Raw genomic sequence first — 24,186 nt, forward strand, 5'->3', positions numbered from 1 at the left:
ATATTATACTAGTCCTAGTCCTACGTCTTTGTGATGTCACTAATGTTAAGATAATATAGCGATTATAAAGAAAAGAGAATCAGAAATCGTTGAATTTATTACAGAATCCCTTCTTCTCATCCTTGACCTTTTACTGATTGGCAAAATATGCTTACTCAAATAAAAAATGAAGTAAAAGAAAACTTATAAAAATATTTTAATTATTAAATTAAGTTAAATGATCTACTTTTTAACAAACATTATAGAAAATCGACAATCATACAACAAGCAAAATCTTAAGAATTAGTATTTTCATTCTATTACAAAATTTAAATAAGAATTGTACTTGTAGAGAAATTATTCTAACAAATCATTGTAATAAACTTCAAATTATTAAATATATACATATATGCACAAATATATTTTCCACTTTGCTCTATTTTGCCATTATATCTTTAACTTATTTTATGATATAAATTCAAAAATAAATATATCTCTCCTGTTATAAAAATGTGACATTTTTATAACACTAGAAGATCTTTATCGAAATAAATGCGATAAAAGGATTCTTATAATAATCTTATATAAGAATTTATAATGATATAAATAGAATATCTTTATAGTCATAAAGGGTTCGTCGAAATGATTTGTTAAAAGCTGGATGATTTTCTATCTATCGTCTACGAAATGCGCATGGCAACATCGCCAATAAGATTTATGATCTCCCTTCAGCTTTCCTGGCTAAAACATGACTGTCAGCACGTCATAAAGTGTTTCGGCCGGGAAAAGGGAAGCACCACATGGTGATGCACGATGATGGTTGCGAAGGAAACATAATGTATCTCCGAGAGTATAAGAACGAAGCCCGCACGCGGTCGCTATTTAAAGATACGCTACGGATTCTCTCTTGTACTCCTCTCAAACCGTCTTTCCTTTTTCTCTTCTTTCCTCGCGAACGCACACGTAAAATTTACGATGCGTATGCACGCATCGGGCTGTGATTTATTTCATTTACATATACGCGACATAAATTACAAGCAGCGAGATGAACGAAATGAAAAAATCCGTGAAATGACTGCGAATGAGATATTAATTTACGATATAATGATGGCATAGCAACATTTAAGTATGCGAACTTTATTTTGATGCACAATATATATACAGGAAGCATTTTCTGTGATCGTTTTTTAATATCTCTTCTAATTTTGATGATACAAAAATAAATGAAAAAAATCTATTTATTTTAAAAAAAAGACATCTTTAAAAACCTTTTTTAGAAATATTTCAGTATTGATTTTTTTTATGAGATTGCATTAATTTTTTACATAAATAAATTCTTTCTATCATTCAGTTTAATAAAAATATTAAGCTAAAGTTATCAAAAAGTAAATACTTTACAATTACAGTTATATAATAAATATAACTATAAAATACATATCTTGATACATACACACACACACACATATATAATATATATAATATATTTAGTAAAGTATATTTTTATTTTCCAGTAACATTATTTTCCAATTCTTTAATAGTTTTATAAACAGGATAATAAAAAAATTTATTTATGCAAAAAAACATATAAATCTAATAAAAAAATAAACGTTGATTTGATATGTTAAAAAAAAATGAAATAAAACTTCTTAAAAATTTTTTATTTCAAGTGTGTTTGGAAAGAAGAATAGCATGTATTTTAAGTAAATCATTTTATATATTAAGATTTAATATTAAATTTTCTAATAGAAATTGAGACAGGTAACATCCATATCGTTTTATCGTTTATAAAAAATTTTTTGATGAACAAGATAAATTTGATGATCAGGATAAAACAGGAAACAAGAAATTTCGCATGTGAAACACGCACAAAGAAAAGTACGTGCCTGCTCTACCTTTTAATCAAAAAATAAGTTCCGGTCGTGACACGTAATAAAGAAATATTATTATTTTATTATTATTTAAAGATTTATTGCGTTTACATTTTATCAAAACAGGAAGTATTTTTTATACCTGTCTTTGATGAATCCATGTCTATATGAACAGTGCGATAGGTTGGAAACCAGTTTATATCTTGTAAAATCTTTGCGATGATGGTGACGATGTACAAATTACAATATCTCCTCATTATTGGAATCTGTTTACGATTGAGGTTCTCTTATGGATTTCCTCATGAGTTGCCATATAATGGAGTTAAAATAGTTACGTATGGTGAGCCATGTTATCCATCAAATTATCTGCCTGTTACAATCGAGGTATACATATATTATATAATATTTTATCATATATTGTAACTTGAACTATAACTTCAATTGCATTTAATTAAAGAAATATAATTTTCATGTCTTATAATAAATAACATTATATTAAAGCAATGGTAGCAGTTAAAAAATCCAAAATTTAATTATTTTAACTGTATTATTGTCGCCCAAAAAAACAAAAATGATTTCTAATTTCTTTCTTTTTTTATAATAGTTCAAAAATAGAAGTGTTAAAATATATTTTTGCTTATTTTTTTATCACGCGTGACTTCATAATGAATAGCTCGCGTATCTGTAAAATAATTTACAGGAACCTGTTCTGAGGCCTGTAAGTGAGGATTATACCTTGCCTACAACCACTCAACCTTGTACCTATCAACCACTCAAATTAAACTATCAAGTTATCGTCGATAAACCTCTTATACCCTATCAATCGCAAGCAAAGTATCCAGTTTCTATACAAATACCTGAAGTACCTGAAGTGCCCGTTGAATCCTCAGAGATAGTCAAATTGGATCCTTATCGAGGAAAATCCTACATGTATAATACCCAGAGTTTATCATCTCCGTCCGTGCCAATCTCAACGAGTTACAATTTTGATCTTCATGTACCTTCACCACCTTCACCATCTTCAACTTCGTAAGCATTCTAAAATTTTTGTTTCATATTAGTTACAAAAATTACGCTTGGAGAGATTATCGGAATTTATTTATAAAAAATGCTTATATCATTAATTTAATAATTTTTTAAATTAATAACAATATATGTTTAATAGGAGTATATTTTTATAAAATATGTGATAACATTTACTTTTATTTCAGAGATGCCAGTGGGATACCAACACAATCACAGCCCGTTAAACTTTTAACAGGTCTTACCAGTAGAATTGATAGAGTTCTAATTCCCGCCTGTGAATCACCTACGAAGTGCGCCTGTCAAGTGAGCTAGCAAAACCTATAAAACATGAAAGAACATCTGATAAAGTTGTATCTTTCACAGAAATGTGAAAAGTACATAATATTCAGAGACAAATAAAAAATAAAAAGACTTAAACGATATATAATTTTGAGTTTTAATATGCCTTTATTTCCATATTTCCTATCTTCGTATCTTTATATTGAACGTATTTTTCTATCATAATTTTTAATTTCAACACACACTTTCACTTTCTTCATTTTCTTTGATATATTTATAAAAATATTCATTTCAATTTTTATTTAATATTATTACAAATAATTGCAACATTTCATATATATATTTTTTATAAACTTAATGTTATACTTAATAAAATAGTAGTAAAAGAACCGAATCAAAATAAAATGCAATGATTGCAAGTAATATGAGTTTATCCTTATTCATGAGAAAGAATTAGAATTTGCTTACATGTACGAATTTTTTAATCATACATCATTTGCCTGCAATGTATGCGATATATATAACAACAAATGTATAAATCGAATATTAAATCATGTTCATAACGTAAGTTAATAACGTAAACAATATATAATATTTAAATATAAATAGAAGAATATATAATATTTTTAAATAGAAATTTTTTTAATATTATACACACAGAAAAAAAAAATATATATAAAGAACAATTTTAGACAACATTAATATTTGGATAAATAAATCGTAATATAGGTATATAGAAATAATGTTCATTCCATTTCAATCATTTTTTGTTGTATAAAATTAATATTTAATTTATATAATTATTATAAAAATATAATTAATTTGTTTTATTTTTTGTTAGATAGAATTAATATATTTTAGGTAACAGATTTATAATAAACAAAAATTAAAATAAAAAAAAAATAAAAATATTTATTATGCAATTTTCAATTTTTACATATAATCTTATACACAATATTTATCAAAATTTGCAATATAATATTTTAAAATTTATCTTTTCTTTTCTGTATAATATTTCTATAAATTACTACAAATTATTACAAATTATTACTTTTTATAAATAACATTTATATAAATTATTATATTTTATAAAAAATTTATAATTTCTCTATATACATATAAAATTTAAATATTATTGTTTAAATGATGTATGCATTTCTATAAAAAGTATAAGAAATAAATGTATCAAAAATATATATTTCTATTTTGTAATAAAAATTAAAATATATCAAAACATTTTACATAAGATAGTATAGCGTAGAGCTTATACTCTCGAAAAGTGAATCAGTGTATTATCAGTGTATTATCACTGAAAAACAGTCACTGATTACAGCAGTTATAAGTACAGCACTGTAAATCAGTGATATTTTATTGAAAGAATTAGTTAATAATATTGACTGTTTCAAAAGTAATATTAAACTACAATTCATCTTTCTATCTATTTCATATAAAATTAAAAATTTTATTTATATTTACTAAATATTTTATTTATATTTATTATGTCAAAAATTTTATTTTATTTATATTACATATTGAACTTGTTATTTTAAATAGATAACAAACAAATTACTAATTTAAACAGTAAAATAAGATTTTACTGAGCATCAGTAGAGTATTTTACTGATCTTCAGTGGAAATGCTTATTTTTTGTTATTTTATCTTATATCTCACTAATTATTTAAAGATTAGTTAAAGTAAAACCAGTAAATTTTACTGTAAAACTAGTAACCGCTAGTTCGTTCGTTTATCACTATGATCGTTATCTCTCTCGTATTTAAGTTTTAATCATAAGAATTATATAAAATTTGCAAAGTGCGACAGATAAAATTAGAAATATTACGATTTAATTTTTGATACAATCTTAATAGAGAGGCTTCAGATATTAAATCGATTTTATAAGTCAGACAAATAAATGTCTGGCGATTTAATAAAAATTATTTGTTTGTTATCTATTTAAAATAACAAGTTCAATATGTAATATAAATAAAATAAAATTTTTGACATAATAAATATAAATAAAATATTTAGTAAATATAAATAAAATTTTTAATTTTATATGAAATAGATAGAGATATGAATTGTAGTTTAATATTACTGATACAATATTACAGATACTGAAATAGATAGAGATATGAATTGTAGTTTAATATTACTGATTAAAATAGTCAATATTATTAACTAATTCTTTCAATAAAATATCACTGATTTACAGTGCTGTACTTATAAGTGTTGTAATCAGTGACTATTTACTGCTTTTCAGTGATAATACACTAACTAATTCACTTTTAGAGAGTAAGTATCTCCAATAAAACTCTAAAATACTTTCTTTATATTCTAAATAGTGTAAAACGTAAATTTTATTATTAACAGTATTATTATTTGTTAAAAAAAAAAAATTTTAATTAAAAATTAATTTATGAAATAATACCTGTTATTATGCGAAGAATAAGCACTATTCTTTTCCATATGTGAATGGTATAAATTAATTAAATTATTTCTCCGTTTTATATAGAAAATATTCAAGTTTTCGCTGATTAATTAATCAAGAATTTAAAAAATATCAATTTATCATATAATATTTTGCAATTTTTCTTTTGGTCATGTTGTATACGTATTTTCGCACGTATGAAATATCAATATATATTTTATTTTATCAGAAAAAAAGAAGTGATTTTTATGATTATTCACGAATGCAAAAAGATTATCGCATTAATAATCTTTCAAATCATAATATTATAAATCGTGCTCGAGGTAAGTTGCAGATGAAATCATGGATAATCTCACGCGCATCAGCACATATCTGAGTTGTCGATCATTGTCGGCTAACAATCTCCAATGTTGTTTGATTCCGTCACGATCTGCGTGCCAAATCTGAATATGATGATAACAATCTTCGGGGTATATGAAGCAGCCTATTGCTGTTAGAATCATCGAGTTCCAATTGAAACTCACCATGGCTAATACGTGCAACATATTTGCGGCTTTTGCCGTTGCCTTCCTGACATTCTTGTCTTTGAGTTCGGCTTTCGTTAATCAAGACTTCGATATATCTAAAGGCTTTCAAAAGAATTTGGATCTGGAACTACAACCACTTCTTCGAGAAAAAAGAGAAGAGGATGTTTATCTCGTGAACAATCCTTTGGAGTTGGAAGAATTATCATCAGAATCTCAAACCATCCAAGATAGAAGGGCAATCCCGGAAGAAACAAAGAAATTAAATCACAAGAATGACAGGAAAAACGAAGAGCCAAATACGAATGACGATACTGAAGAAGATGTTACGGTAAAAGTTGAAATATATTATTATTATTAATTGGAAATCCTAGAACGAGAAAATCGAAACAAGAATGAATCTAATATCTTTTTTTCTCTTTCCTCAGGATGACGTATTTTCGTACAAGAGTATGCACGATCTCATCCAAGCATTCATTCTCGCAGATGAACAAGATATTGCTATGAGACTGCAACAATTACGGGAAATAGAGGTAATTGATCATTAAAATATATAACATAATATATAACTTTAATGTGGAATTCATTAAATTCAGCAAACTATTTAGAAAATATAATTACATTATAATTATATATGTATATAGTGAATATATAAACATATAACTACATAAACAGGAAAGTTATTTTGCTCTAAATCAGTCTCAGTTCTCCTCTAAAATCTATTTGTATAAAAATTCTTTCAAAATTCAGTAATGCAAATAAAAAAGAATTAACTTAAAAATATAATTTTTCGGATAAAATATTTTAAAAGAATAATAAAATTATAATAAAATTAATAATAAAAATTAAAAAATAACAAATTATTTTATAGTGATGATAAACTAAAAAGAAAAATTTTTTTCTGACATACAATAATTGATTTGTGACATAATTAGATGTAACATGCCTAATTTAAATTTCTACAATAGAAATTTAATTAAAAAATCCAAAACAATACTCCTTTTTTCTATATAATTACGATTGATCGAAAGTAAAACATGCCGCGATATTTTTTGCAGAATGCCACGGAAAAACTTAGCAATTTACCAAAACGGCATGTATCCGCATCCGCATCCGCAGCTGCAGCCGCAGCCGCAGGCGGTCTTCTAGGATTGAATTTGTGGGACCCTGTTCCTCTCACTGATCTGGATGCTCATTCTTGTGAAGGTGAAGCCGTCGAATATGGTCACGTGCATTTCTCAGGTCTGGTTGTGCACGAATTCTTCTGCGAATTGAGAAAGATGTGGCACTATTTTCTAATTGTTGCACGAAATTTAAGAGAAGGGTTTAGCTTAGGACCACTGATCGCTGAAAATGTCATCGGTGGTGGCAAAGGCATCTTGGGTATCTTGTTCCATATCCCGCGACTTTTCCACACCGTCCTTAGAGAACCTCATCATCTGCTGATTCTGCCCGACATAATCCGAGATTCCGTACCATTCCCTAGTATTATCGGCGCTTTTCGACGACTTGTACACACTGTCTTCAAGGTAGTGCACTTTGTGCACGAGCTGCACTTGAACCATATTCGGCACATTTTCGGACATTTCTTCCATTTACATCGCTTAAGTCTGCATTTACGGGAGAGATTGTTCGAGCGTCGACTAGCAAGATTGCATCATCTGCACGGATTCAGTTCGATACTTCCACTGGGAGAGGAGATTGTTGGTGAATCGGTTGTACCCACAATCGGTGACGGCGGTGCGATAGTTGCTCCAGACTATCACACATCGCTGGCGGAAGTGCTATCTTCTCTTCGTGGCGTCTACGATGGCTATCATGCATCTGGAATACCCCATCTGATTAGAACTGGCGTGAAGAGCATCTCCACGTCTACGGTGTATTCTAAAGTGATTTCGTATTTAACTAACATGCCATCTTACTTAAGTAACATACCATCTTACTTAACTAACATACATTCATATCTACCCAGAATACCTTCCTTTAGCGGTTATACACCTCTCCAACAGGGTCCCACGGTGACCGCAACTAGCACGGCCAGTGCATCGAGCTCCGTCAGCACACCAGTAAGTCCAGTAGTAAGCCCAGTAGTAAATCCAATAATAAACCCAGTAGTAAATCCAATAGTAAGCCCAGTAGTACAGCCAATAATAAATCCGACAATAGCATCCATAGCACCTGTTGCCCCTGTTGAAACCGTAAGTTCTTCGGCATCTGCCAGTGCTACTGTTGCTGAAATACAACCAGTGATTTCCAGTGCACCTCTGATTTCTACGGTACCAAATATAATCTCCTCAGTGCCGGTTGTTCCATCTTCCAATGCCGCAAGCGCGGCAGCCACAGCCACAGCGGCAGCGACATCGGCTGCAGCAGCAGCATCGGCAGCTTCAGCATCGGCAGCTTCAGCATCACCGGTAGTATCGAGCTACCGAACCGCCCCAAGAGTTTATGCACCGATCGGCAATACCATAGTCGAGGAATCCGCTGTACCTTGCGCTCCTCTCATCGAACCAGTACCCACCGTAACATCGGAAGTCGTTTCGGAGACTGTTGAAAACACGGTGTCCGAAAGTAGCTCTTCGAGCGTAGCTGTGGCCTCGCCAGAAGTTGTACCAGGTATCTCAGGGAATACCGCAGCAGCTGCTTCCGCTTCCGCGTCCGCATCCGCCTCTTCATCTTCGGATGTCGGCCCAGCGATCAGTACTAATTCGGTGCCATTCAGGCTGCCATACTCACTAAACGGATACAGGTCCAGGCCTATTTTGTCCGGTGTCAGACCTGCGGTCTCTTCGATCGATGGCTTGATCGAACCGGGTCAATATAGAGGACTCGACTTGAACCTTGGCGGCAGAATTCCGCTGAGCCGTTCGCACATTTTCCCTGCAACTCTTCCTTCTGTAGCCCCTGCATCAGCCGCGGCAGCCGCGGCAGCCGCCGCATCGTCGGCTCCTGGAAGCGCCGCCGCGGCTAGTTCAGCCAGCACTGTCTCCTCGGGTGGCCTCAATTTCGTCTTGCCTAGGGAACAGATCGTTCACGCACTAGGTCACAACTATATGACACCGGGCGACATTATATCGGTTAACTTGAAGAACAGAGCAACCCTGGTAGGTCGCGTACTAGACGCTGTTAGCCCGATCAGTTTCAACTTCCTCAGACCGAAGTTGCGCGCTTCCCTTCTCCATCACGGTGGACGTGTCTGGAATCTCTCACCCTGGGACTTCAAAGATCCCGAATGCGTTCGTAGACTTAATAGTCCTCATCTATTGCGTTATGCCTTTTAAATTTCATACGTTATATATCTCATAACTAGTCCTAAATCACTATCAACTATCGACATGTATATACCAAATAACTGTAATCAATCGATTCTGAATAAAGATGTGTTCTGAAATTGAATTACGTTAGTAATTTTCATACCTTATCTTAATATTATTATATTTTCTTCGTCTTAATATTACGTTTAATATTTCACGGTTTGCAAATTTGCATTGTGCGCAACACAGCTGATTTTCAATTACTTACTTTACTTTTTTTATTTGCATTGAGACACTTGCGAAAATTTTTAGTTAAATCAGATGGAAACATACTTTACATGTAACTTGTAAAAAACATAAAAAAGCGTGCGTGACGTATATTTGCACAAATGTGAAGAAACCCTATAACAGATATGTAAAAAATTGTGCCCAATCATTTTAGATCAAAAACTTTAGTCGCAGTTATTTTAAAAAATAGCACATATAGAGCAAATTAAAATACATCTATCATAATTCGATTTATATGATATTAAAACATCGTGATTCACTTTGTACTTAGAATTGACTGATAATGAGTTCTATTGAGATCTATTAGAAATAGAGCATTCGAATAGTTTTCTTTGATTTAAAATTAGAAAAGAAAGCTCACATTATAATTCATATAATTCATAAAATTCATATAGATAGGCAGTTATGATACAAAGAAAGCATTTTTCAAAATTATATATTTAAACTGTTTTCTGTTCTTATATAATGTTTAAAAATATATTTAATAATTAGGGATTGTGTTCAAATAATTAAAAATTAAATCGAAATTGGCATAAAAGAGTCACAACGCGGTAGTTGGAGCGCAGAGAAGAAACAACACTTCCTTCTTTTTTATTATTAGTTTATTACAAAACTCAAATTACAATAATAAAAAGCGAACGTTTCATATTTAATCCTTCTTCAGCGCAATATTAACAGATTATATTACATTAAACGCAACGCATTAAATTACGCAAAAATATCTATTATTGGCGCGCAGATGACATCGAATTGTATCACTTGGGGATCCGACAAGCACATTATTTCTGGTAATTCATCAAATTATACGGGGATAGTACAGTGCCAATGTGTCAATACCATGGTCAATGTGTACCAAGTCAATGTGTACCATCACGGTAATTTGATGAATTACCGGAAACAATGTGCTTGCCAGATCTCCACTTGATACAATTCGACGTCATCTGCGCGCCAATAATAGATATTTTTGCGTAATTTAATGCGTCGCATTTAATGTAATATAATCTGTTAACATTGCGCTGAAGAAGGATCAAATGTGATCCGAAACGTTCACTTTTTATTATTGTAATTTAAGTTTTGTAATAAACTAATAATAAAAAAGAAGGAAATGTTATTTCTTCTCTGCGCTCCAACTACTGCGCTCTTATATATACAATTTCGATTTAATTTTTAAAAATCTAGTTTATCCCTCCTTCATTTTACATTAAGTATAGCTGATCTTACTATAAGATAGATTTATTATATTATAATATGATCATATTATAATATATTATATTATAATATAATCTCAAAAGAAATCCTTTTTAATTTAAAATATGAATAAAGAGAAATTTTAAATATATATATATATATATATATATATAATATGTTTATATATAATATGTTTTTATTATATATATATAATAAAAACAATTTAAAATTTCTTTTTATTCATATTTTAAATTAAAAAGGATTTCTTTCGAGATTATATTATAATATAATATATTATAATATATAGGTTATATAGGTTTTAAAAAGTAATAAATAATATAATACATTATTTCAAAATATTATTTATAATAAAACATTTCTGATTATTTCTCTCTCTCTCTCTCTCTTTCTCTCGTTTCATTATAATAATTAACGATACAAAAAAAAATTTTATATTTTCTGCTTTTTTACTGGATACTTTTTATTTGAGCTAAAGCTAAAATCAACTTGAAGCAGATATCATCGTAACAACAAAAGAGACAATATCGAAGAAATCTATAGTCTATCAAAAATATGTCAGAAATTAATTGCGGTTGCATAAATACACATGAAATTTATCATGTGTATTACAAGTATTGCTCTTGTTTTTCTCTGCAAATGATGAGAAAACACAAAAAAGATAAGAAAAATTGATTAAAATAACAAACCATATACTTCATAATATAAATTGATGTATGGTATACTATTAAGAATAAAAAAAATATATATTTGATATTTAATTAATCATAATTTATAAAATTTATATTCATATTGTAACGTAAGAGCTCAATTTATTGATTAAATAAAATAACACATAACAATAATAAATTTATACTCACAATTTTTATACAAATTTGTTTTTAAATTTTGCATAAACGCTAAAAAATTTATTAATATAACGATATAATAATTAAAATTAGAACAAATATACATTATCAATTATAAAGAATAATTAAAGTAAGTTATTGACAATGTATTTCTTTATTTGCTCTTCTTTTCATACATAATTCGAAAGTTAAAAATATTTTCATCATATTTTTTTATCAGTATAAAGAAATGTTGTTATGTCAAACATTATGACATCTGGTATGACTTTGTCGAATTAATAATTAATGATTTTAATTTATCATGTACCGTTATCGCATAAGAATACATAAGAATGTTATTTAACAAAGTTAGCACAAGTGTGCTATATCAAATAATGCGTCAATGAGAGCTAGAATAAAGCCTTAGGTATTCTGCAACAGACACAGTAAATAAATTTTGACTAATATATAAGCGTATTCGTTTCAGAGATCGTTACTGTGGATCAGTCTGGATCTCTCTGTTCTAAAACGGAGCTGGACCTTCTATCTCTTTGAATCACACAAATTTTTTCCAAATTACGATGGCGCGCGTTGCTCTTCTAGTAACCGTGCTGGCGGCTGTGGCCTACATAAGCCAGGTAAGCTATTACTCAAAGGCAATTATTCAAGGGATATTTTAAAAAATAGTAAAATTCATAGTTGATTAAATAATAATTGCTAAATATAGTAAAAATTGTAAAATGTTAAAAGGAAACTAAGATATATTGATCGCTCTTTCATTATAATATATATGTGAAAATAATATAATTTAAAACAATAATTGATTAAATTAATAAATGAACTTTACAAATTTTGAATCTATATACGCGATTAACGTATCTTCATAATATAAAATGTAATTTTAATATTTTAAATAATATTTAATATATAATATTTAATATACTTTATTTAATATACTTTATATTTAATATATAATATTTAATATACTTTATTTATAACATTTAATATATTATTTTCTTCCTTACTATATGATGCCTCATATTTTATAATATATAACTTATATAATAACTTGTAATGCAATATTTGTCTCTATACATAATGTTTTATTTTATATCATAAAATATAAATAATTGCTGTTATTTTATTAATTGCATGTTAGGCCATCCCAGTGCCAGAAAATGTGGAAGATGAGCAACTCAAATCTAAGGAAATCTTTGAGCAAATCCAACCCGAATCTAAGGAAATTCTTGACCAAGTCCGACCTGAATCTAAGGAAATCCTTGATCAAAATCAACCCAAATTTGAGGAAATTCTTGATCAAATTCAATCCAAATCTGAGGAGAATCTTGACCAGTCTGACGACACATCGAAAAATGAACTTGAAGATTCTAAAAATAAAGACTGGCGCGATCATAAGGAACACAACCTCCAGAAGAAACTTGAAATATTAAAAAACAAAAACCAAATATGGGGAAATAAAGGAATCGAGAGACAAATCGAAAGAATACAACAAAAAATACAACCAAGAACCAGGCGAAATTCCCAATATGTCCTAACTGATATTCCAAATGTCAATGATATCGAAGAGACCTTTAAAGACCAACTATTTAATCTAATAAAGATTTTTAGTTCAATCGTACAGAAAAAGATCAGCGAAGGAATTGAAGAATTCAATGGAATTAAAGATATCTATCCAATAATAGAAAAACTCATTACACAAAGAGGCGAGAAGGATGAGATAAAAGAGGAAGTTCAAGAAAAGATAAAAGAGAAATTTGAGGAAATAAAAGAGAAATTTAAGGACTATGAAAAAGATATAAAAGACGTGGCGAAAAATTTTCTAAAGAATGCTGTCAACTTCGAAAATCTAGAGAAGATCAAGAAAGGCATATTCAATAAACTAAAGGAAGTAACGTATTTCCCTGAAATAGCTGAAGATTTCTTAAAGATCTTAAAGATCGGTTTTGATTCATTAATAAAGGAATTTCACTACACTTTTGAGAATGTTAAGAAGGAACTAATAAAATTCCCTTTAACTATTATCAAGGCCAAGATAAATAAGTTCGAAGATGTTAAACAAATAATCACGGATATAGGAACAACCGCTTTCGAGAAAGCGAAAGACTATGCTAAAAATGGCATAAAAGCCATCGAGAGCGAAGAAAGCAGAATTGGCAACTTGTTAAAAGCAGAAGCAGAACGTTTTAATGATAAGGTGAAACCTAAAATAGAGGAAGTATTTGAGGAGGGCAAAGATAAAGTAGGGAAGAGCATTGGTAACATATTGAAACAGTTCGAAGACTCAATAACGCTCAACGGTTTCAGAGATTTGAGTAAAGGCTTTCTACCGAAAATCGAAAGAGATTGATGAAATATTGAAAAATATAACGGAAGGATACTCTGCCAAGGACACTCAACGATTTATCAGATAATTAATCTTAGTATAGGAAATATAATTTAAATCATATTCAATCGAAATTCAAAGTTAATGTATTCAGAAGACGGTATATACTTTTTCAAATATTGTTCGGGTAATTTCTTATAGTTAGATATTTTACCAAGCCAAAATTAAGACTAATAAATAAATATATATCACACATACACACATGTCGTTCAGGTTTTAAATTTTCAAATATATTGATTATTAAATCTTTTACATGGCGTTCTTTTTAATGACATCCTCGTTCATAAAATTATGTAATGTTTATTAAAATTAGCATTTATCGAAAATGAGAAACATGTATGCATTAATATTGTAATGAAATTGATTTTGATGTGTATTGCAAGAAGTTTAATAAAATAATAAAAATACTATTATATATATGTTATAAAACGTTATAAATAAAATTATTTTACACTCCACATTATATTAGATAATATAATATTAAAAACTGTAAGCATTTACAGTTTTAAACTAACTTATGAGTCGCACATCGCTATTAGATATTTACATAAGAGAAAAGAAACACGAAAAAAGTATTAATCGCAGTAATATTTAGTGATTATTTCATGAAAATCATGTCAATTAAGTCAAATTGAAGCTTTCAATAATCGACACAATTATGTAAAGAACTTGCTATCACTAAAAGGTTACACAAGCACTGTTTTACTTAGAATATGCAAGTGTGTTCACATATTATATGAATCGTGAATGAAGTAAATATTTTTGCAATAAATTAAGAAATGAAAAAGTGCTTATTTTTGCATATATTTTTCCTCAAATATATCTTTAATATAATATATCTTATTCAAATATATTTATGAATATTATATTTTTTATCGAATATATTAGCACAATTTTGTAAATACTTCTTATGAGGAAATCAGTTACCTTTTTGATACTAATGATAAAAGGAAACTAAAATAAAATTTAAATATCTGTTTATGATTATTTGAAGAGTTCGATGTTATATTAAATAGAATTGATATTTCTTTTAATTCAATTAATTTTTAGATAAGTAATTTTTTAAATAAGTAATTTACAGTATAAATGCAATTATTATAAAATCTAATATTCAAATCTATATATATATATATATATATATATATATATATATACACATATAGGAGAAATTAAATATAAGATATCGGATAAATAACGTTTGAGAAAAATGTACAATCTCTGCCCTGTGCATTCAAAAAGTGTGAGTCGTCATTGCGAAATCAGCAATTCATATGTTTATATCATATGTACATACGCGTATGTATATATGATATAACGTATATGTATACATACGTATATGTATATATTATATGTATACATATACACATATATACATATACATGTGCATTTGCTAGAACATCTTTATCTGACTGATGTAATGTCTCACGGAGGAATGAATACCAATTAAAACTGATAATGATTTTGATAATGATTTTCCCCTTGAACCTTGACCTATCTATAGCACCATTTCAGTCATCGATTTGTTTCAAATTGCGTTAGGTACATTTAGGTACTATAAATTCTATTTAAATAACTACGTTTAAAAAATATCTGCTTGCCGTAACAAAAAAAAATAGATAACTAAAATTAGACAATTAAAATTAAAAAAACCTTTGTTTCATTTATTGCACAAAGTTAATTTTAATTAACAAGTTTAAAGATATGAGAATAAAAAATATAAAAAGCGTAATGAGAACGTTAATTGTAAACATAATCTCGCATTAGAAAAATGAAATATTTTTCTCAAATAGAGAATTTTTTCAAGACAGTTTTTTCTATACACAAGGCTTTCTTTTAGCTTTAAATTGTGTAAATTCTTGTGTAAGCATTCCATCGATAAAGTATTCTTTATCGCGTAAACTCACAGGAACGACTCCAGATTAGAAGAAACATTTAAAAATTGACCGAATAGCTGACCTGAGATTTCCGTTAGTAATTGAGACTCACATCTTTAAATTATACTGTGTTAATAATGTCTCACTGTATCAATTCTGATATTATTCTATACTTTCTGTATTTCTTGATTCATTTATACGTAATCGTTTCACATGCTAAAATATAAGAAGGATTTAACACTTTTATTTGCAAACATATAATCGCCTATCGAAATTAATCTATTATTTTTAATATGGAAACTAATAAAAATTTAAATATGTCATGACTTATTAAATATTAATTATTAAAAAATTATTAAATATTAAAATGACAAACTAAAATTATCAAGATATAACGAATATTTACGATACAGACAAACATAACTATATATATATATATATATATATATATATATATAAGATATTTTTTAATTATTATTCTATTCTAGCACTACGTTTTGATATTTTATAGGCATTTTTATAGATTTTTCTAAGTTCTATAAAAATGTTTGTAAAAAATATTGCTTATTATATAATATTAAATTATTAAAAAGTTTCTTTCAAATAATAGCATTAATAAAAATTTGCTGTTACATATACATTTTTACTAAAGAAATTATTATTATTTATAGTTGTTTATTTTTTGGGAACTATCGTTGAATGTACGATAATAATTTAATTAAGCTAATAATACTCGTGATTGTAATACGTGTGATTTTTTCGAAATATACTTTATATATTATAAAAATAAAATTAAAAATGTTTAATATTATTTATAATTAGAAGATTATTTTTTATAATTGTATATGGACATATAATATTATTTATAATTATGCACAACATTATCTTTTAATTAAATATAATACATTATCTTTTAATTAAAATTCTCAGAATTTATAAAAAAGTAATCTAGTCATAATAAATAACAAAATAATGTGTGCGCTGCAATAAACACATTTTCTTTTATTTATTTGTTTTTAAGCAATAGTTATAAGAATATAATTATAAATAATTATAAAATATCAAAATATTCAGGTTGACCATCATCTTTTTGTTCCAGCAATGTTGGATATCTTAAAGCAAACGTAAATTTAGACAGAAAGTGTCCTTTTACAAAAATGTAGCTTGGAAATGTAAAGAAAAATGCAGGTCGTTGTCGTCGAAATGAGATAAGCACTTTGCCCTCTTCGATAAGAAACGTCTATAAAAGGGAATGCGACGTCCATCCTATACATTAGTCGTTTTCCGATCAAGAAGAAAACATCAACGCGAGATGAAGTGCTTAGTCCCATTTATCCTAACCGTCGTTCTGGTCGCAGCTGAGGGCAAGGTTTTACCAGCTAGCGATGTCGAAAATCAGCACACCAATACTCAAGAATCGTCCACAGATGGTCCGTTGAAGCAAGTTCAAGATATGTTCAATAATTGGGGCACTCAAATGCAGCAGCATCTACCTAACCAGGACGAATTTCTTAACACACTTAAAGAGCATAGTACTGGTTTAGTTAATAATATGAATGAATTCATCAAGAACGTGACCGAAGAGGTGAGCAATAAATATTAAATAAATGTATCATATAAATATATTTTACATGCTTCTCATGTTGAATATGTAACATTGTGATATCGTAATATCGTGATTGTAAAGATTTAAACACTTAAAGCAATTTTGTGAGATATGATTAAAATCGACTTGATTAAAATTGTTCGTTTGATAGATATACATATATTACGCTTGTTCTTTACTTACGCATTTGCAATATACATAAAGAATTAACTTATTTGTTTGCAGTATCGACGCGCAACCTCGTCTACCTAGAGACACATTTTTCAAAATTAAAAACAAAAAAAGTCAACGCATCGTCTAATTCTGCGCGTAGAAGATTATATATAAGAAAATTAACAAGAGAAAATATCCGATTCTAATCAATCCATAAAAAATAATTAACATAAATGGACGTATTAAAATAGATAATCAATAAAATACATATAATTTTGTAATAAAAAAGTAATTGTATAATATAAAATTTATGTATCTATATTTACAGTATATTCATGTCAAAATGTTTTTCGGTGCGTTAGACTATTAGAAAATCATGATATTATTATAATGAATTGTAAACAAAAACAAGTAAATAATTAATTACTGACATGTTTCTTATTATTCTTCTTCTTATTATTTCTTTTCCTATTATTTTTCTACTTGCATAAACTTGTGCAGATCTTAAATATGCAACATTATTTTTTTCTTTTCTTCTCTTTAGACAATTATATCAATTGAAAATTATATAACAATATTATTCGTTATATTGATGCTGTTAAAAAAATATCTAAAGTCACGTACAGTTTACACTTGATAAAAATATTGACGTACGCATTTCGCTACAGTCGATTATGCATATTTAAAATTGCTTAAATGATATCACGGTCGAAGGTCGACGAATCAAGTAATTTAGACAACAAAAGTAACGAAAACAGGAAGTTTAACATATTATTATCTCGATTTTCTTTCGCATATTTTGTTTGTATTAGAATTCTGCTAGAAACACACACACTCTAAATGAATTATTATATAAAATTAAATTTGCATTTTTGCATTATTTGTTTATATTTGCTTATCTTTATCAAGGTTTATTTTGTCAAAATTTTCAAAAATTTTTTAATATTATTAATCATTTTTTTAAACTTTGGTCTTTATAATCTGATTGTGAGATATGTCTTGCTACACGTATGACGAATCGTTTTTAGGTAAAGGCCAAAAGTCCGGAGTTGGAAAGTCTCTGGACGAATTTTAAGACCAAATTGTCTGAAGCTACCAACAAACTAAACATTGATGCCGAGACCACGGAGCAGCTTAATCAATTAAATACCAAGTTCCAAGAGGGTGTTCAAACTATTTTAACAGAGTCTGAAAATACTGCTAAGGCTATCAACGAGAACTCTGCAAAAGTGCAAGAGGGTATCTCCAAGTTGACTAAGCAAGCGATAGACATCGCCGTGCAGGCTTCTCAGAACTTGAGCAATCATTTGCAGGCAACAACACCGCACCCATAAAATAAAATAGATGACACAGTGTGAATTACTTGTGTGCTAACATTTTAAATAAATATATGCGGAAAAATCGAATTTTCATTCAACCAACATAATTTCACACATATCATAAATAACTAATGATTATGAATAAAAACATTTGAAATTATTTATCTTTTCATCTGCTTCTTTAAAATCTATACCGTTATTATGCATTACTGATATAAGAAATACTATTTAGTTGTATGATATAATCCGTCTTATCTTGTAAATTTTTACGATTTCCATGTTAAAGTTATTTGACCACTTTGCTTTTATTTTTTATTCTATAAATCATATTGTATTCCATAAATGTATATAAATAATATAATATTAAAATTAATATCAGTTAATAATATATTTTTTTAGTATCAAAATTATCCAATTACGTATTTAATTAACATACAGCAAACAAATCAGCTGAATTTTATACTATTTAGTTTGAGAAAAAACATTAACAATCTTATTCTTCAGAAGAGAAATCGTCAACATCTCGATGATAAGTGTTGATTGGCCGTACGACTGTTAACTTCGATTTGATTGGTTTCGTCCACGAGATACGCGGGAGCCATTGATCAATGGATGAAATAGTTTTGATGACTGCACTCATAATTTTTGAAGTCACATAGCTTATAGGTTTAAAGTTGCTCCTTTCTGACAAATTGATTGGTATAGCGTAAGTACTCGTAGATGCAAATGACGACTGGGAAAAATATAGAGAAAAAATATAATAAGTTATAATAAATAGATATCATATTAAATAATATATAAATAGAATAGAGAGACATGAAATTATTATTATAGTATATCACCATAAGAAAATTTATGTTGGAAATTACAATTACATTGCAAATAATAAATTTACTAATATATTGCAATATATATATTAAATTTACATACTTACTGCATGAATCGTTAACAACAATAAAATAGCATAAATATAAAATGAAAATTGATGGCCATGTATTGTGTGAAGACTCATAATTCACTGCACGAACTTTATTAACGCGAAGAAACGGTAACATAAAAATGATCCATCAGAAAAATTCATTTCCTGAATAACCGTCGCGATGTGTCGTGATGTTTATTGAATTTTATACGAACATGTATATATTTGAAAATTCTCAGGAATTATATATATTATTTTATTGATGTGTTGAGAAATAAAGTTTCCGCATTCAAACAATATCACTGAAAGTATGTATCGCGTCAATATTATACTTCAAAAATCATTTTATGTGATCTAAAATTAACAAATTAATAAAGTTTAAATATATATTATGAATAAATTAATTTATTAATAGTTAATATTAATAGTTAATATTATAATAATTAATATTAATTTTCTTACAGAATAGATATATATTTTATAAATAAAGATATTTTTTAATAATGAAAATGTTATAAATGAAGATATTTTAATAATGAAAGAAATAATCTTCCACTAAAAACTTGTTAGTTAAAATATTTCCGTTATTTAAATAATATTTCCAAACATTTAATTTTAATTAATTATTTAACAATTGTAATATTAATCTGAAATATTTTAAAAAAATAAAACAATTTTTTTAAATTTGTATATAAAAATGATATATATATATATATATATATATATATATATATATATAATGAAATTTTAAAGATTAATGAATAAAAAAATAAGTATGAATTAAAGATGAGAAGTCGTATCTCTGTCGTATAATACACTCCATTATTATTGTTTAATTATGTCATTAAATTTAGTAATAGGAGACAACAAGGCAATATGATGATTATACACAATCAGCGGATTCCGCTTTCATTTCAAACTGCTAACGTAAAAGTTGACGAAATTTACTTACGACAAGAAAAATTCCCCAACTCGATATGACCTAAATCCGTATATTATCAGATACTTATTAATTTCAACTAACAAAACATTTTACAAAATTAATATATAGAATTTATTATTCATTGTATTAAGATATTATTCTAATAAAATTAAATATTTTGCAGTATATACATTTAAATTTTAAAATACAAAATATTAATGGAATGGAAAATATTTTGTCCTCCTACGCAATATTGCTGGGTAATATATGCGCACACATATGCTCTTATAAAAGGATGGAAATTGTCAAATCGTTCCATTGTTGGTTAAAGACTCAATATTGAATCAATAAGAGTGCGTAAATTTTGTTTTTATCAATTTTTGTTTTTGTAAAGTACGAAAATTTGAAAAATATGAAAATTAGACAGATGAGTGCATGTGTGATTAAAATAAATATATTTTTTTTAATTTTTGTTATATGCACGGTAAGACTAAGTAAAGTGAAAAAATATAAACATACATACAACATACACATACACTTACACACGTACACATCCATATATATATATATATATATATATATATATATATATATATATATATATATATATATATATATATATATATATAAGTCCTTTAAAATAATAGAGGAAATTATTTGACAAAATTATATTTGAAAATTATTCAGATTATATATAATAGTATATTATTTCTCTAATGAAAACTTTGCCAAACAGATATTTGCAAACTCAATTGCAAGTGCTACTGCAATTTCAACAGAAAATAAAGCCGAAAAACTATTTGCAAGATCATCGAAAAAGGAATCTCAATTTCGAAGAGCTACATCGGATGTTGAAAGATCAGAAAGAATAAATCGTGGATTTGAAAAGATTATTGAATTCGTCAATGTTTTGAGCCAAATGGACAATTTTGTTTATGACAGGACAAAGAACATTATTCGCAAGCTTAATGCGATTTACGATGTGGATGAAAATGAAAGATATCGTAGATCTCGCTCTAAAAATCATTCCAAAAAATAATTTCTTCATAATGAAAATAAAAGTTATAAAATTTTGTATTATTTTTTAAAATACAAATCATAGAACATTAATCATATTGTTATAATTATTTATATCAACACATCTAATCAGATTGATATTATATTATTTTAATTATTAATTGTAAACAATATATTGATCTTTTATTTACATCATTTTTCTTGTTAATTTCTAGTTTCCTTACCATAAAGTATTACTAATACTCTTACTTATATATGTGTATAAAGACTTTTTAATAAATTTTATATTTTAGATTCATTATTAATAAAGTATGTTTTGAGTGTGAATTTAAATTTATGTACAAGTTCTTATTGCAATAAAAAATTGTCAAATTTTAATAATAATTATATGTTATTTATTCGCACATACATGAATCGAAATAATTCCATTTTGTAGAACATATATCGCCATCTAGCGATAAATTATTAAATGATGTCAATTAAATTGTTACACTATTCTATTGATGCATTCGTTATATTGCTTTCTATATATATTAATATTATACATTGATGTTCGATTAATTTATCTCTTTTTTATTAATCGTTATTATTAATTTCATTTTCAAATTTATTAATTCTAATATTTTCTCCAAGCTTAACTCCTAATGAAAGTTTTTTATCCAATATTACTAACAATAAATTTTATTGGATGTTTATTGGCAGAGTATATATATATATATATATATATACACATATATATATATGTTGCACCAATTTTGTGATATTTTATGGTATTTTTAGATTATACACACATTACATATTTATCTAGATTTCATTTAAATATTTGTTAAGATTTTATCAAGATTACTGATTATTTTTGAGAAAGCTTTAAATAAAGGAATTTGATTGCAACTTGATATTAAATAATTACAATACAATAATCAAAATTAGTTAATTACAAATTTTCAAAATTGTGGAAAATCTTTATTTTTTATACTTAATTATTAAATCATTAATTTTTTTCTATATTGCCTTTATATATGTATATATATTTTTTTATTAATTACTAATTATAAATATTAATTCGTCCTAATGCATGTCACTTTTGACAATTTAAAATTGATTAAAAATACAAGTACATACCTGAAAGTTTTCAAAAATTTCATCTTATTAGAAATTATCTTTGCAATTTAGAATTCTAGAAATCTTCAAATTAATTACACTCAACCGTTTTATTTTCATATGCTTTTGACATATAGAAACAATGAAGATTAGAAAGACCAGCTTCGGACATGTGGGGCACAAAGGCAATAAAGAGTTATTCTGTCTTCCTATGTCCGATTTTGTTCTACAAAAAAAAATAATAGAAATGTGAAACTTTTCTTTTTGTTCAATATATTATATTGCATACATGTGTGTATATGTATATGTGTGAATAATTGCAAATCTATCACATAACAATATATTATTTATGTGTTTAACGCATCCTTCCACATTTGCCTTCCAAAATTTTCTATAACCAATTCTTTTACTGAATGAAAGCCCCGTTAAATATTTTATATATAAGTATATAAATTATACATACGACAAACTTGCGTTATCTGAATTTATATTAATCTTTTATTAGAGAATTTCTCGAGTTAAAGATACACACATAACATATACATATCAATTGAGATAAATTCAATTACTCACGCATTGATATAAAGAATATCATAACTAGGTTATATGTCTTTTGTAATATATATTTCTTTATTATATATTTCCTTTATATTATATACGTGATTAGTAAATTTTTCTGTGCATTATGTATTATATACGTAAAAATTGCCATTTAATATTTCATACATGTTTACTGCTTAAATTTAAAGCGATGAACGATACCTGACTTACGCGATGACCAAATTTGTCTTTTCCGGAAGTAATACTTTATTCATAGAGAGCACCATTTTGAAAGAATAAAATACGGACTTTTTTTAAATATTTGATTACTCTTTTATAAGGAAATTTGCGTGTATCACTTAGTTAGCTGAGAATAAAAAAAAAATAATCACGCTTTTCTCTTTAAAGTTAATATAATCAAATCTGTCTTCTAAAAGTCGATCATAGAACTTCAATGTGACGTATTTCCGTTTGCTTTACCCGCGCAAAAAACAACCGTTGGTTGGCGAAACTGTTTTTTCAATAAATATCCAATAATAAAAGATTCATCTCATTAATTTGTTTACTATACATTATATAAGTACTATAATAACACATTAAAAATTAAAGTAGGCAAGGGCGACAATGTCTTCGAGCATATTCGAACAATTTT

The 24,186-nt window shown here is 27.2% G+C and overlaps 4 protein-coding genes and 1 long non-coding RNA gene across 6 annotated transcripts; 4 read left to right on the forward strand and 1 right to left on the reverse strand.

The window, feature by feature from the left end:
* Positions 1-1,954: 1,954 nt before the first annotated feature.
* Positions 1,955-24,181, reverse strand: LOC145976825 (uncharacterized). Of its 2 annotated transcripts, XR_014440317.1 has the most exons (5): positions 23,568-23,953; positions 23,016-23,220; positions 3,048-3,191; positions 2,705-2,885; positions 1,955-2,217 (listed from the first exon to the last, which is right to left on the reverse strand). It is a non-coding gene; the product is annotated as an uncharacterized LOC145976825 (long non-coding RNA). The 2 variants fall into 2 exon arrangements; XR_014440318.1 differs by lacking the exons at positions 1,955-2,217; positions 2,705-2,885; positions 3,048-3,191 and adding exons at positions 19,315-19,768; positions 19,970-20,308 and having other exon boundaries at positions 23,568-24,181.
* On the forward strand, positions 2,070-3,185 carry LOC145976824 (uncharacterized). Its single transcript, XM_083108250.1, has 3 exons — positions 2,070-2,231; positions 2,548-2,876; positions 3,059-3,185. The coding sequence occupies exons 1-3, from the start codon at positions 2,070-2,072 to the stop codon at positions 3,183-3,185; spliced, it is 618 nt and encodes a 205-aa protein (XP_082964376.1).
* LOC145976822 (uncharacterized) lies at positions 5,991-9,500 on the forward strand. The gene is made up of 3 exons (XM_083108248.1): positions 5,991-6,435; positions 6,533-6,637; positions 7,163-9,500. The coding sequence occupies exons 1-3, from the start codon at positions 6,055-6,057 to the stop codon at positions 9,383-9,385; spliced, it is 2,709 nt and encodes a 902-aa protein (XP_082964374.1). The 5' UTR covers positions 5,991-6,054; the 3' UTR covers positions 9,386-9,500.
* LOC145977012 (uncharacterized) lies at positions 12,158-14,500 on the forward strand. The gene is made up of 2 exons (XM_083108626.1): positions 12,158-12,317; positions 12,839-14,500. Exons 1-2 carry the CDS (start codon positions 12,261-12,263, stop codon positions 14,045-14,047), a joined length of 1,266 nt encoding a protein of 421 aa, XP_082964752.1. The 5' UTR covers positions 12,158-12,260; the 3' UTR covers positions 14,048-14,500.
* Positions 17,217-19,195, forward strand: A4 (apolipophorin-III-like protein). Its single transcript, XM_083108249.1, has 2 exons — positions 17,217-17,542; positions 18,745-19,195. The coding sequence occupies exons 1-2, from the start codon at positions 17,270-17,272 to the stop codon at positions 19,048-19,050; spliced, it is 579 nt and encodes a 192-aa protein (XP_082964375.1). The 5' UTR covers positions 17,217-17,269; the 3' UTR covers positions 19,051-19,195.
* Positions 24,182-24,186: the final 5 nt, after the last annotated feature.

Source organism: Camponotus vicinus, unplaced genomic scaffold (genome assembly GCF_025532165.1).
Source record: "Camponotus vicinus isolate PSW18456_S1 unplaced genomic scaffold, iyCamVici1.0 SCAF_9, whole genome shotgun sequence".
NCBI lineage: Eukaryota > Metazoa > Arthropoda > Insecta > Hymenoptera > Formicidae > Camponotus > Camponotus vicinus.